Source organism: Mesoplodon densirostris, chromosome X (assembly GCF_025265405.1).
Source record: "Mesoplodon densirostris isolate mMesDen1 chromosome X, mMesDen1 primary haplotype, whole genome shotgun sequence".
Classification (NCBI taxonomy): domain Eukaryota; kingdom Metazoa; phylum Chordata; class Mammalia; order Artiodactyla; family Ziphiidae; genus Mesoplodon; species Mesoplodon densirostris.
In genome coordinates this window covers 122,365,862-122,379,267 of record NC_082681.1, presented here as the reverse complement: position 1 = coordinate 122,379,267, position 13,406 = coordinate 122,365,862, and the positions used below count along the sequence as shown (strand labels likewise).

The following is a 13,406-nucleotide window of genomic DNA, read 5'->3' as shown; positions in this document are numbered from 1 at the left end:
TTAGCTCTATGTGTACACTGTCTCACTCAGTACTCACAATCAGCCTTTGAAGTAGGGGTGCCTCCCACTCTCCAGATGAGGAAACTGCAGCTTAGAAAAAAAGGTAAGGAGCCTGCCTGGTGCTGAACAGCCAGAAACAGGGAGGAGGGAGCTGGGATCTAGACCTAGATGCATTCTGACTCCAAAGCTCATGTCCTGTACTTCTGTGCCACCTGACTTTCATTCAGGGTGAAAAGAGAGAAATAGGGGAACAACCCTTCATGCTACCACAAAAATGTACTGGTAGCCAGAGGATAAAATGATGTGGCAATTTTGCTTATCCTTTAATCTTTGTGTCATGTGTAATAAAAATTTAAGGAGAGAATTATAACATACATCAAGTCTCATTAGCAGATCTTGTCTTGGGGGTAGGACTATTTTTTTAATAACGTAGACTTTATATTCTCAACTGCCCAGAAAGACTTCCCAGAATCTAGATGTGAGGGGTGTTTATGTATTTCATACGGCTGCTAAGTTCTCCACCAAGAGAATAAAATGGTGCCTCATTGTAACTCACTGAATTGAGAACAGACCAATCTGTCAGATACCATCTCTGCTGTTTACTGCCAGAATTCACACAATCTGGACCCTGTTGGCAGGGTTTTATCAAGGTTTCAGTGTTAACCATACCCTATGTGGAAAATAACTTACTTATTTTTACAATAATAAAAACGGTTTTCTTAAAGCTATAAATACTTTTTCTTTTATAACCATACTTTATATCTATCGCCTTATTTATAAAATGAGAGTTTTAACATTAATGACTCAGAGGTTAGACCCTGGAAATAGGATATTTTGACTAGTGTCACCTTTTGGCCATGTGACCTTCAGCTCTCTGCCCCTCAGTTTCCTTGTCTGTAAAATAGGCTAAGAATAGCACCTCCCTCATCGGGTAAATATGATCATTAAATGAAGTCAAACATCAAAAGCATCTAGAGCAGTGCCTGGCACCGTTGTGACTTGTTAACGTTAGCAGCCCTGGTTTTTGCCATTAATGTTCTCTAACTTCAGTATGACTTGCCAGGTGTCTCCTCTCCACTTAACTTTGCTGATGAACTTCAGTGCATTCTTTCTCCGTGTAATAGTAGACAAGATCTATACATTAACCTGAGAGCACAGGTACAACTTCTTTAAGTTACCGGCGTTGACAGTTTTCAAGTGTGGTTTTGACAAGCCGTGAGAATAGTGTCTAAGTTGTGAGAACACAGAAGTAGAGATGGAATTGTTTTTCGTCTTGGTCATTGCATGATGAAGTGGTGATGGTTTAAAAGTGCGTCGATTGCATGTTAACATAGTCCTATGAAAATTAGGTAGGTCAGATCACAACTAAATCCAAATGTGGGATTGACAGTCTTAACAGCATATTGTTTCTGTCTTTTTGATAATCATTTTAACTAGAGCTTGTTCAGACCTGGATATGTGTAGAAACCTAACAACAATTGTTTTAAAAAAGAGGCACAGTTGGGATGCTGAACTTTAGATAAGTCTTCATCAAGTCATCCTTACTCTGATACTGCTGTTATGAGTCTTGAGAGAATTCCAGAATTGCCAGGGATGAATTGGCTATATTCTTTTGTTCTTACTACCCCTCATGATAATGCTGCTGTGATAGTTCTCCACGCATCATATCTAACTTAGTCTAAGTCATCCATTAAGCTTGACTTGTCTTGGATTTTTTTCTTGAACAATATCTCTCATTGGTTCACCATATTTATATTTGAGAGAAATGCCATTTGATAACTGTTACAAAAACATGAACAGGGCTTCCCTGGTGGCGCAGTGGTTGAGAGTCCGCCTGCTGATGCAGGGGACATGGGTTCGTACCCCGGTCCGGGAGGATCCCACATGCCATGGAGCAGCTGGGCCCGTGAGCCACGGCCGCTGAGCCTGCACGTCCGGAGCCTGTGCTCCGCAACGGGAGAGGCCACATCAGTGAGAGGCCCGCATACCGCAAAACAAACAAACAAACAAAAAAAACATGAACAAACCATGGTGACATAGTGAATTGCTGTTCCTAAATTATCACTTACCTAAGAGCAGTCTGTTTCTCCTTGTTAGTAGTACTTCCATTTCTTTGGAGAAGAGGATATTTGTACAGTGTCCACATTTCTTGCAATAGAAAAATCAAGCTACTATGTCATACTTTAAAGTGATAAATGGATAGTGTAGTATAATATCCAGAGCTGTTATTCTGGCCATCTCAGCTGTCCAGAATCCAGTTAAGAACTGGGAGATAAGCCAAAATATTTCAGAACAACAAAAATAGGGTTAATGCAGTCAGATTGATCATCTTTATTAATGGGAAAACACCTCCACCCTCCCTGTGAGCCTGTTTATTCTTCTTTTATGCACAGTTCTAGCAGTTGGCACTGAGGTTGTCAGGCAAGAAATAATCCCAGGTAACAGTACAGTGTGCAGAGGGAGAAGGATCCTAAACAATAGCTATAGAGAGAAGAGGGGTATTTTTGCTTTTTCTCAGGCCCCAGTGGGAAAATCATTTCTAGCTGTATGGTCTTATACATAGCACAGATATCCATGTAGAGTATATATCTTTAAAATAGGCTGCTCTTACTTTCTATAAAAAGACAAAGTGTTTAGGAAGACTGCTGTCAAAATTGGGTTAAAAATCGACACTTAAGTAGTAAACCAAATTAATTAGAAATCCCAGTAGTTGAGATAAGTGAAGAATTGCTGTCACTCACTTGCACAATCCCAGGCTTTCTCTTCTTGTAAAGTTACGAAGACATTGGTATCCATTATTGCTTGTCATGATAACTCGCAGAATTATTCCTGTAGAATTAGTCACTGACTTCCTACTCTCAGACATTAGCCGACCCACCCTAGTCACACTGGCAGGGCCGGAGGGTGGCAGGGCAAGTGTCACAGAGTAAGCATCTCTCCTCTTCTGCGCGCCTTCATGCTGCTGCTCTTGGGGGGATTATGCTGGCGCTTCCTGGCCCTCCGTCAAACCTGTGGGTCTTTTGCCTTGAGTCTGTGAGCAGCTTGAGGTCACAGTCCTTGTTTTAGTTTTTCTCTGTATCTCCAACACCTAACACAGATCCTGGTGCATACACAGTACTCTGTAAGTGTTGGTTGGCTTTGATTCAGTCAGTTTTAATTCCTTCCTTTTTTTAGGTGAGTCTTTTGAATTCTCTTTCCTCGTTTAACCCCTTATGGAAGTAGTAGCTGTTGTGGTAGATACTGTTTGAGTCCCATGTGGTAGATACTGTTTGAGTTCAGGAAGGAGACTGTTATTGTTAACCGCCCCCCACACACACACCCACTCCTCCCCCATCATCCTCACTGCCCACCCCACCCCACACTGTGCCAAGTGACTAGCTGGGTGGTCCTTCTGAAAGCTCCTGTCCCACTTGCCCTTCTCTGTGCTGCTCCTCTTGAACCCATCTGTTGCCTGTACAGTTAGTTAGCTCAGCTCAGCACACAACTGTTGACCGTACCAGGTAGAATCAACAGCAGGGTCCAGAATTCACAAATGAGATTAAGTCGTGCGGCTCACTCTTACCCTTTGGGTGCACTACTGGTTGTTATAAATGTTGAAGTCCTTTCATTCATTTGTACAGCACATAGCTTTTTAGGTGCCTGTGTTCCAGGCAGCTTCTCTCCATCCCTAAGTCTCTCTCACAGGCTTTTCTCCCTTATGTTTTTCTGTTAATTCTCTGTATGTGTATGATTCAATGTAGCTTCTCCCTCTCGCTGTCTTTTCCCTCTCTGTCTCCCTCTCTCTCCCCGACTGGCACTCTTTCTTTCTCTCTGACTTCCTTTTGTGTCTTTTGTGATGCATGCATACTCACACCTTACACCTAGCCTTCATCCTCTAGTCCAAGGGTAATTTATTTTCTTTTTTGCTTTGGCCCCTGGAATCTTTCCCCACCTGGATCTTGGCCCTACCGCCTCTCTGCAGCTCCAGTTTGAGGATATTTTCCTCATCATTCCCCTTTCCGCCGGGCTCTAGTTTATCCAGTGCCTCTGAAGAGACCCTGCGGAGAGTCTTTGATTCATCCTCTGTGTTTTCGGGACACAAGGAACTGCAAACACCGGACTTTTTGTACTGCTGCTTCTTCTCTTTCAGTACCCTTCCCCCACCCCCCCCATCCTCTCACTTCCTACCCAAATCCCGCTCCTCCTAGGACTAGTGTGTGTCAAGCCTTCACTTCCTCTCATGCCAATGTTAACATTCTTATAGTAACGCCCATTCCCATCCTGAGACTGTGGTCATGATGAATGTGTCCCCCTTAAAGATTTCCTGGGTTGGCAGGAAGCACTTTAACTACTGACCCTCAGCAGACCTTTGAGATTTTGTTAGACTTTAATTCTGATTAGCAAAAACTTCTATCCGTTAATCTGAGTATTCTGTTGTGCTTCTAGGTTATGTGCAGACCCCATTATGGAAGGGCATAAGCTATATCATAAGCATATAATTCTTTAACTTCTGGAAGTTCCAGAACATTAGGAATAGTATTGCTGGTTGGACTAGATGCTCTCTAAGGTTCCTTTCAATTCTAAGAGTGGTGCTTCTGTGATTCCAGCAAACTACTTACACTGTTCTGCTGTGTTCCGTAGAACCTTCACATAACTGGATGCTGCGGCCTAGAATTTAGTTTAGGGCAGTCTGTCTTTAGGCCCCATCCAAGGGTTTCATCTCCTTAATCTCAACAGTACTTGTCATAAGAAACTTTGACCGAATAGGCCCAGTCTGTCATTAGGATGAGAGTGCTTTTTCCAGCACTACAACACTGAGTTTAAAGAATCTTTAACTTTTCACTATTCCATTCTCACTCATTCCATCATGTCTGAAGCTTTTCAGCTTTCAAAATTTTAAATGCATCATTCTGAGTCCCAATGCTAATTATTTTATTGGTTGTATTGTATTACAAAACTTTAACTTCAGAACTTGGAATTCTCTCAGTGAGGTTTAAAACTGCAGGTCCTAATGAGTTTCAAGAATACTTGAGCCTGCAGTATATGTTTTTACTTCTTTGGTATTCCCATTAACTTTTAGGCCAAACACTTAAGAAGAAATGACCATTGCTCCTTCAAGCAGTCATGGTTTTTACTTCTTGTTTTTTGTGTGTTTGTCTCTCTCTCTCTCTAAATTGTTTCCCTTGTGGTCTTTGATCATGAGTTCGTGGCTTTTCAAATGAATTTTGTGTGGTTTGTAAAACCTTTTTATTATATCTGCAGTACATGTTTGTTGTTTGAAATTAGAAAGAAGTAACAACAAATTACCAATAATCCTACTACCCAGAAATGATGGCTATTAAGATTTTTAAAAATTTTCTTCCTGCTTTTTAAAAACCGTGTGTATATATACATATATATGCCTTTTTTAAAAAATACAGTTGGGCTTATATTATGTAGAAAGTTTTGAATCCTGCTGTTTTCACTTCATATTGTAGTTGGAATATTCCTTTATATTAGTGAAAAATCTGTGAAGATGTGATTTTTAAAAATAGCTTCATGGTGTTTTCTATCATGTGGATCTGTAATGGTTTGTATAGATATTTTCTGCCTTCACACAGGTTTAATCAAGTAAAGGATGCTGGTTTACTCATATTTTTTTAGATGTTCTGGTAACTTTACTGTTCAGTACTCTAAAACCATAAATATGAATGAATTCTGTCACCTTTAATGTTTCTACTCTTGATTTTGGGGAATAGCTAATAGAAGGAATTCAGTCATTTGAGAAAATGGTTTTCCACAGTCATCTAGATGTTCAAATTCAAAATAGGGCCCGTGGAATGTGCCTTTTTCCAGAATGACACCATTCCAGTTGTTTTTTAAAGACCGTAAATTAATTTAAGTAACATAGGGCCTCTGTTAACATACAAGTAGTCACCTTCTTGAGGCTGAGGTGTCTTGTTTGCTGTCTTTTAATATCTCCTATTTGTATTAAAATACCTGGTGGTATTAATGTCGTTATTTTCAGTTAGAAGCTTTTTTTCCAGAAGAGTGCTTTGTATTAAAGCATTCATCCTGTCTCCATTTTTTCATACCTTATCTATTTTTTATTTAGTTTTAATAAATATATATAAGATTTTTATAAAGGGATTTTCCAGTTTCAGGCAATTTTTACTTTTATTTGTAAGGTTTATGTAGCAGTATTGATTTTTTTTTTTAAATGTTCAGTACCTTGGCAAGCCACTAATAATGAACTTGTTAAGCTGGTTTTTAAAAGGTAAATAGAAAAACGAAGATACTGAAAATGTTTCTGTTTCTCTCAGAGGGTTACAGAAAAGCCATCCTTCAAAGCGTGTGCTTTTCAGACTCTAATTCTGAGGTTTTCAACAGCATGAAAATGGTCCTGCAGCATAGATACAGATCATTTGTAATAATGCTCAAATTGCTAGTTCAAGTGAACCTTTGCCAAAGGCTAATCATTAACCATGGTTGATGAGATACAGTTCCTTCTGTGCTTTTTAGAGGCTCTTTACCTACGTGCTTGATTCTTCATGGCTATTTGAACCTGGTGTCATGCATTTTTAGTCTTCATTATATTTGTCATATAATGGCAGAATGATTGAAAGATCAATATGATAAAAATGTCTTCCCATTTAGGAAAAGTCCTGAAAACATTAGTCATTCTGAACAACTCAAGGAAAAGGAAAAACAAGGTTTTTTCAGGTCAATGAAAAAGAAAAAGAAGAAATCTCAAACAGTAAGTAGATGGCCAGTTTCTATTTACAGTGGCATCCGTATGAGTCTGCATTAGTCTGTGGGTACTTTACACTTTGTATGTGACAATCAAAGCAAATTATTTTCTTATTGAGACTTAACATGCATATACTGTATATGTTTCTTTCTCAAATTCTATACAACTATCCTCCTCTCACAGAGCCTTTTCTAGGTTCAACAGAATCTCCAGGAATAGAAGAAATTTAATTTGGATAAAAGAGAATGCTTTAACCCTTTCTCAATAAACATCTTATCCATGTGGGTTTATATTCATGTAAAAACTATGAAGCTGCAGGATTTATTTCTCTCTGAGGGTTAAAGATATGTGAAAATTTAGGAAATGGTTTTGGTTTGTGTTTAAATCTTAAAATTCTTAACTAACCATCGTTCATTATTCTCCCCTGGCTGGTTGTCTGATTTCCACGTTGACAAGTGCATTTCTGGGCTGCCTAGTCACAGACAGGTCATAGTATTTGACATTTCAAGGCTTGCTTTAGTAGGACATGTTTATCTTGTGATTGAACTGTGAAATGGAATGAGTCTCATTTCCTGAGAGCCCTCCACCTGAACCAAGGGCTGGGTACATGGAACTGTGCACGTCACATCACTGAACCAACCAGGCAAGGATTCTGCTGGTTAGTGACGTGAGAACACGTGGGGAAGCCAGGCCTCCAGGCCAGCAGGAACGTCTTCACCCAAACGAGACGTTCTTCCTCCTTTGCTTTATGACAACTTTGAGACTAGACAAGGTTGAGTCAGCCATTTTAAATTACTTTGTTTCTAGTTTTACTTCATACACGATTGACTCTCGTTTATTTAAAAAGGAAAAAGGCATAATCAAAATAACCTACTCAGATGGACTTCATTGATTTCGTCTCTTAAAATGAATAGATTAGACTCAGTTTTTCTGAGGTCTGTCTGTTCCGTTACGAAAAGTCTAGGATTATGACTCAATGGTGAGTAAAGATGAGATAGATGATAGTAAAAAGGAATATAATATTTGAAGTAAGGATTTAATAAAGGCCTTCCTAGATTACCTTTCTAGATTACTCTTTACTTGCTTGTTTGTTAAATTTATGATGTCACTATAATATAAATATGAGCTCATTACAGAAAAATTGATTAAAAAAATGATCATTTCTAATCTCACCACCCTATCACAACTAGTATTAGGATTTTGGTATATTTCCTCCTAGCTTTTTGGCCTGTGCATATGTTTATGGAAAGAAGGTGGTTTTTTAGTTTGTTTTAAATAATAGTAGTCATTCTAGTATAATTTTGTATTCTGGCTTTTTAATAGTATTTCTGTCACACATACACACAATTTGTACGTTACTACACAGATTTTCTTATCTTCATTTTAATGGCTGCATAATATTCCTGAAATGTTTATTTAGAAAAAAAACAAAACCTGCCTATATGGCTAACTGAAACTCACTTAAAGTAGAAGGTCCAGTCAAGATGTCACTTAGTTGCATATTAACTGCATATGTTATTTAGACCAGATGAACAAAATAGACCTGATTTGAAGTAGAGAAGTTTAAAATATGTAAAGTGCTAATAAAACTATATCATCATCTGTGGAACATATTTATCCATCATGAACATTAAACTTAGACTACCTCCTCCTAACCACTGTTATTTTTATTTCGAGTTTGTTTTTGTTCTTAACCTCAGGCCCATAGCTATTGTGGGGTGATTAAGTGGAAGAAAGTAGCAAGGACACAGGAATTGAAGGTGTTTTTGTATGTAGATTTAGTTTTTGATGTCTGCCTTAGACCTACGTTAAACCTGCGGCTTACCATGGCATGAGTCAAGTATGTACATGTTGACTGACTATTATTGAGGATCTGGTTCAAATTTTAGATGTTTAAATAGTGTAGAGTAGGGTAAATAGGAAATTTACTATTCTCTAACATACTCTCCACTTGAACTTATTTTTTTTGGGTTTCATACTTTTCATTTTTTGATATGTAAAGCAACTGCAAAATATCTCTGCACAGGTCACAATGACTTAAGCCTTCCAAACCAAAAGTTGTTTATACCCTCTGCATTTTTTTTTAATTAAAAGAGGAAAAAAAATGTTTAAAGGACTTTGATATCTAGAGTAAGATTTCCAAAAAGCACTCAGCATAGTACTTCCTGGCAGACCTCAGGCTCCCAAGCTTGACTTTGTGTTAACTCTGCCTCCTTCACATGAGCATTGGAACAGAATTAAATTTAACTTTTCTTCACTCTCTAGAACTCAGCAAAAGGAAACTAGGTAAATGAACTTTGAAAGGTTTAAAGCATTGTGGCCTTTGCATAAGATTCAAAATGGTAATCTGATACCCAGTGCACAGAGAGAAGCCTCTGTGGGTCCTAAATCTAGTTTAACCCCTTTATTTTGCTAACTGCCCAGGCAAGTTGTGACCTGCCCAAAGTTGCGCAATCAGTTGGGAGAACGGGAGGTGGGTTCTCCTGAATAGTAGGCCTAGCTCAGTCCCTGCCAGGGGCCCACCGGTGCGGAGCACCTCCGGCTACTTGTCTTTTTTTTTAATTGAAGTATAATTGACTTACAATATTATATTTGTTTCAGGTGTACAGCATAACGATTCAGTATTTTTGCAGTTTACACTCAAAAGTTATTATAAGATAATGGCTAGAATTCCCTGTGCTATACTATACATTATATCCTTGTTGCTTCTCTATTTTATTTTATTTATTATTTTTTTTATTGGAGTATAGTTGATTTAAAATGTTGTGTCACTTTTTGCTGTACAGCAGAGTGAATCAGTTATACATATACATGTCTGAGGGCTTTCTTGTGGCCTCCTTCGACATGCAAGTTAAACTCTTCCTGGATCCCTGTCTTGGGAGCAGGAAACCTTATGGGCTATTTTACTCGAATGTCTTCATACACACCAATAAAAGATGATCTGAACACCTTCGTATACATTCTGGTTCTCTGACAATCGAAATATCCAAAACAGGGAAAAGTCGTGCCAGAAAATCATTCTGTATTGTAAAGATGCCTGCTTTGACTCAAGCAAATCTGGAAGCCTCCTTGGGAAATCTGGCTTCAGTTCCACATTCAGACAGTTACATAAGCCCTCAGAGCATATGGTGACTTTGCCAACTTGGTAATTTTACCCTAGTTAGTATCTCAACTGGTAATCATGCTTCAGTTTAAAGATTGAACTTTCTGTTTCTTCACTTTTGTGGCGTATTCTGAATTGCGCCAGCTATTTTCCATGGGGTGAATACTTCTCACAGTGTAGAACCAGGCTTCTTCCTCAACGGTAGAATCCTGCAATATTGATATATTCCTCTTCCAAGTGATGTTTTCTGGTCCAAGAGTCGACCACGTTCAGAAAGGTTTGCAGTGTCTTTTTTCTTTTTTCCTAATAGGCAGGCAGTTTACATGGTAGATTATTTAGTTGCTTAAGTCCTCTGACAATTAGGAAAAGATTGAAGCTCATCAGTAGCCCTTTAAACATAATTCTTTGTAACAGTCCTATTTCTGATAATAAATAAATAAATCCTTAAATGTTTTGTAAGCTTAATGTGAATATATGTGTGTAGGTCTCTAGAGACATTCCTGCTATAGGTATTGAGCCTGTCCGAATGTTCTTTATATACACAGAAGTTTCTACATGTCTTGACTTTACATTATTGGCATCTTCATGTCCAGGTGAGAAATGAAACAGAACCTCTCAAGATGCACACACAGCACAGAGATTCTTTCACTGACTGTTAATATTTAACAATTTGAGGGCATCCAAGGGCTAGGAGTTTCGATAAGAACACCTTCTTTTTTTTCCTTGGCAATTAGTTTATTTGTATCTTATATTGCAGACAGATTCCACCAACGGGGAGAATCCAAGCATCAAGAAATCCCTCTTTCCTCTTTTTAATTCAAAGAATCATTTAAAGCATAGTTCTTCTTTGAAAAAGCTTCCTGTAGTCACTCCACCCATGGTACCCATTTTTACGTATGGTAGCCCTGAAAACTGCTCCAGTAAACTTGTTTTACTGATGACAACAGCATGTCTTTTATTTTCGTGGGGTCATATTCTCTTTGTGCTAGTTAAGTACCTGAGCCAGTTCCATAAATTCACTGAGATACAAATTCTTCGACATTCGGGATCTTCTGAATCAGTTAAGGAGGTTGAAGCATAAAAGGCTATTAAACAAACAAACTAGTGAAAGGCTAGTTTGGGTTGTCTGATTAGCCAGTTGTTGGCAGACAGTATTCATAAAATCCCTTATTTCCTGTAAAGAATTTGATTAACATTTACAATTAACAAATGTCTTTTGGTTTGGCTCACAAAGTTTGTTAACACTTGGTTGGCAGTTTGTCTCTTTGAAACCGAGTGAAATTGACCAAATTGGGTGAGCTTGCAGGCTCCATGAAAAAACAGCTTCTGTTAGTTGGTGATTTGCTCTTTCCTTGCCTGGCTCTAGCTTTCGCTGGTCACTTAGTTGAAGGCCAGGGCTTTTGCACTCTCCTCTGTCCACCAAAATCGGTGAGTGGACCAATTGCATTCACCTGGAATTTGTGGCACAAATTTCTAGCACTTACATAGTGCATAATGCTAGACCCAGATTTACTGGGTAGTGTCTTGGGAATATGATTCAAACCATACTTTCTCACTTTGCTATCCTTAAAAGCCTGCTAGACTTCTTTGGCACCACCAAACACAGTGTATGGATCATTTTCCCAGCAGGAACAAATTTTTGTTTTATTGAACTGGTTCATAACCTAACTGCAATATGGAATGAGGATACGGCAGCAATTCCTGGTACAGCTCAATTTAACTGCTCTCTCTTACAGCGACTAAAACTAACAGCATGGGAATGCTTTAAGGGTTGAGGTTTAACAAAGCTGCATGACATCTGCCAATTTTTCCTAATGCAGGGAAAATTATTAAGAGGGCAGCAGACTTTAACTAGCATCACTTGCATTGTGAACATTGGGAGAGTTGTGATTTCTTTTTTTATTGAGTCTTCTTTGGAGGGGAGGGGTCGAGTTTTGGTTTCGTTTGATTTGCTTTTGTTCTCCTCCTGCGTGTGGTTGCATATCCTATTTAGGCTTGCTGGTGTGATTATTGAATCCTTGTCCATATTCTGCTCTAGGTGCCCAATTCTGACGGCCCTGACCTTCTGACATTACAGAAAGCCATTCACTCTGCTAGCACCCCAAGCAGCAGACCAAAGGAGTGGCGTCCTGAGAAGATCTCTGATCTACAGACCCAAGTGAGTGGTGCCTGCATCACTCCTAGACTCTCAGACTCTGCAGTGACCGGTCTCTCCTGAAGAGAGGACAGGGTTGAGAAATTTAGCCTCTCAATGTTACAGCAAGGCTGAGAGTCTCCCCAGAATATACCCTCAGAAATAGCCAGATGCATCTTGGGAGTCCGGATGAATGGAGAAAAAAAGCGAGCTTCTATTAGTCTTCACCTGCGGGTAGGGAGAGGACAATTAAGGGGAATGAATAAGATACGGTTCCAGTCCACAAAAACTCTGCAGCCTAGGAGAGAGAGAAAATTCACAAATGACCATAATTCATGGTAAAAGTGAAGCGTACCATAAAATGTAGGGGAGGGTAAGAGGAGGTAATGCGAAGATTAAGGGTTCGTTAAACGTGGTAGCCTACAAACTGCGCCTTGAAAGACAGATATAATAAGCTTTCTGAAAGACTGTTTAAGCTTCCGAAATCCATACTAGTTTTGATAGAAAACCGGCAAACATTCGCATTAAGAACTGCATATTAGAGAGTATGTATAGTCACGTTTCTCTGCCATAATGGGGGAATAAGCAGAAACCGAAGCCATAAATTTTTCAGGTAACTGAGGTCTTATCTCCTTGAAGCAAACTGTTTTGATGGAAATTTTAAAATATTGTATCTTTTCAGCGTCCCATAATGAGCATAGTAATATAATCTAACTTGGTTTTGATTATATTCAATATTTTATAAATCTTTTAGTCCTCTGTACTGAAATTTCTCACAACCCTCATGAGCTTTTGAGGCTGTAGGGTTACTTGTGCCTATAAATGACCATGGATTTCTGTGATTTGGAGGAGTAGGTTCTATTTTATAGGTTTATTGTTTACTCTCTTTAACTATAAGCTGTTACTCAGAGCTGCTGAGAAGAGCTCCCTAAATTTCAACTGTATTTGCCCAGCCATTTATATTTTCTGCTTCTAACATAATATTGGCTGGAGGGGCGAAGACAGTGTAGAGAACCAGTTATCCCAGTTATCGGACGTGTACGCGAACTAAAAGCACAAGGCTGTGAGTGAGAGGGCCTGATGTTCTATTCCTCATTTATTTAAAAAAGAGAGAGAGAGAAAGTACAGGGTTTTAGAACTTTCTTTGTGTAAACACTTCTTTTGCCGAGAAGCTCTTTTCAGGTAACTTTATATCTCCATCTGAACTATTATGGTTGTTCAATAGTTACATGTGGTCAGGGCTGTAAAAATCGCCAGGAATGACCATGGAGGATGCTTCCCCAGGAGCGCTTTCTACTTGAGTCAGTCAGTGCTCAAGCAGTAGCCCCTGGATTACAATGCCCTGTTCCTCCGACTCTTCAGTATTTCTTGAGATGATCAACATTTTACTTTGCTGAGCCCTTAAAAGCCTTGAGGCCCTTGAGGACTGGCAGCCAGAGGTGCCTCAGGCTGGGGCTTCG

The 13,406-nt window shown here is 39.0% G+C and overlaps 1 protein-coding gene across 3 annotated transcripts in view; it reads left to right on the top strand.

The window, feature by feature from the left end:
* The window catches only part of CDKL5 (cyclin dependent kinase like 5), a 188,404-nt gene that overhangs the window by 173,648 nt on the left and 1,350 nt on the right, over positions 1-13,406 (top strand). For 2 of the 3 annotated variants that reach the window (XM_060087079.1, XM_060087078.1), the window contains 3 exons: positions 6,616-6,715; positions 10,570-10,692; positions 11,851-11,970. In XM_060087079.1, coding sequence (XP_059943062.1) covers positions 6,616-6,715; positions 10,570-10,692; positions 11,851-11,970 — 343 coding nt within the window. The remainder of the gene's footprint in view (positions 1-6,615; positions 6,716-10,569; positions 10,693-11,850; positions 11,971-13,406) is intronic. The other variant, XM_060087080.1, reaches the window with a different exon arrangement.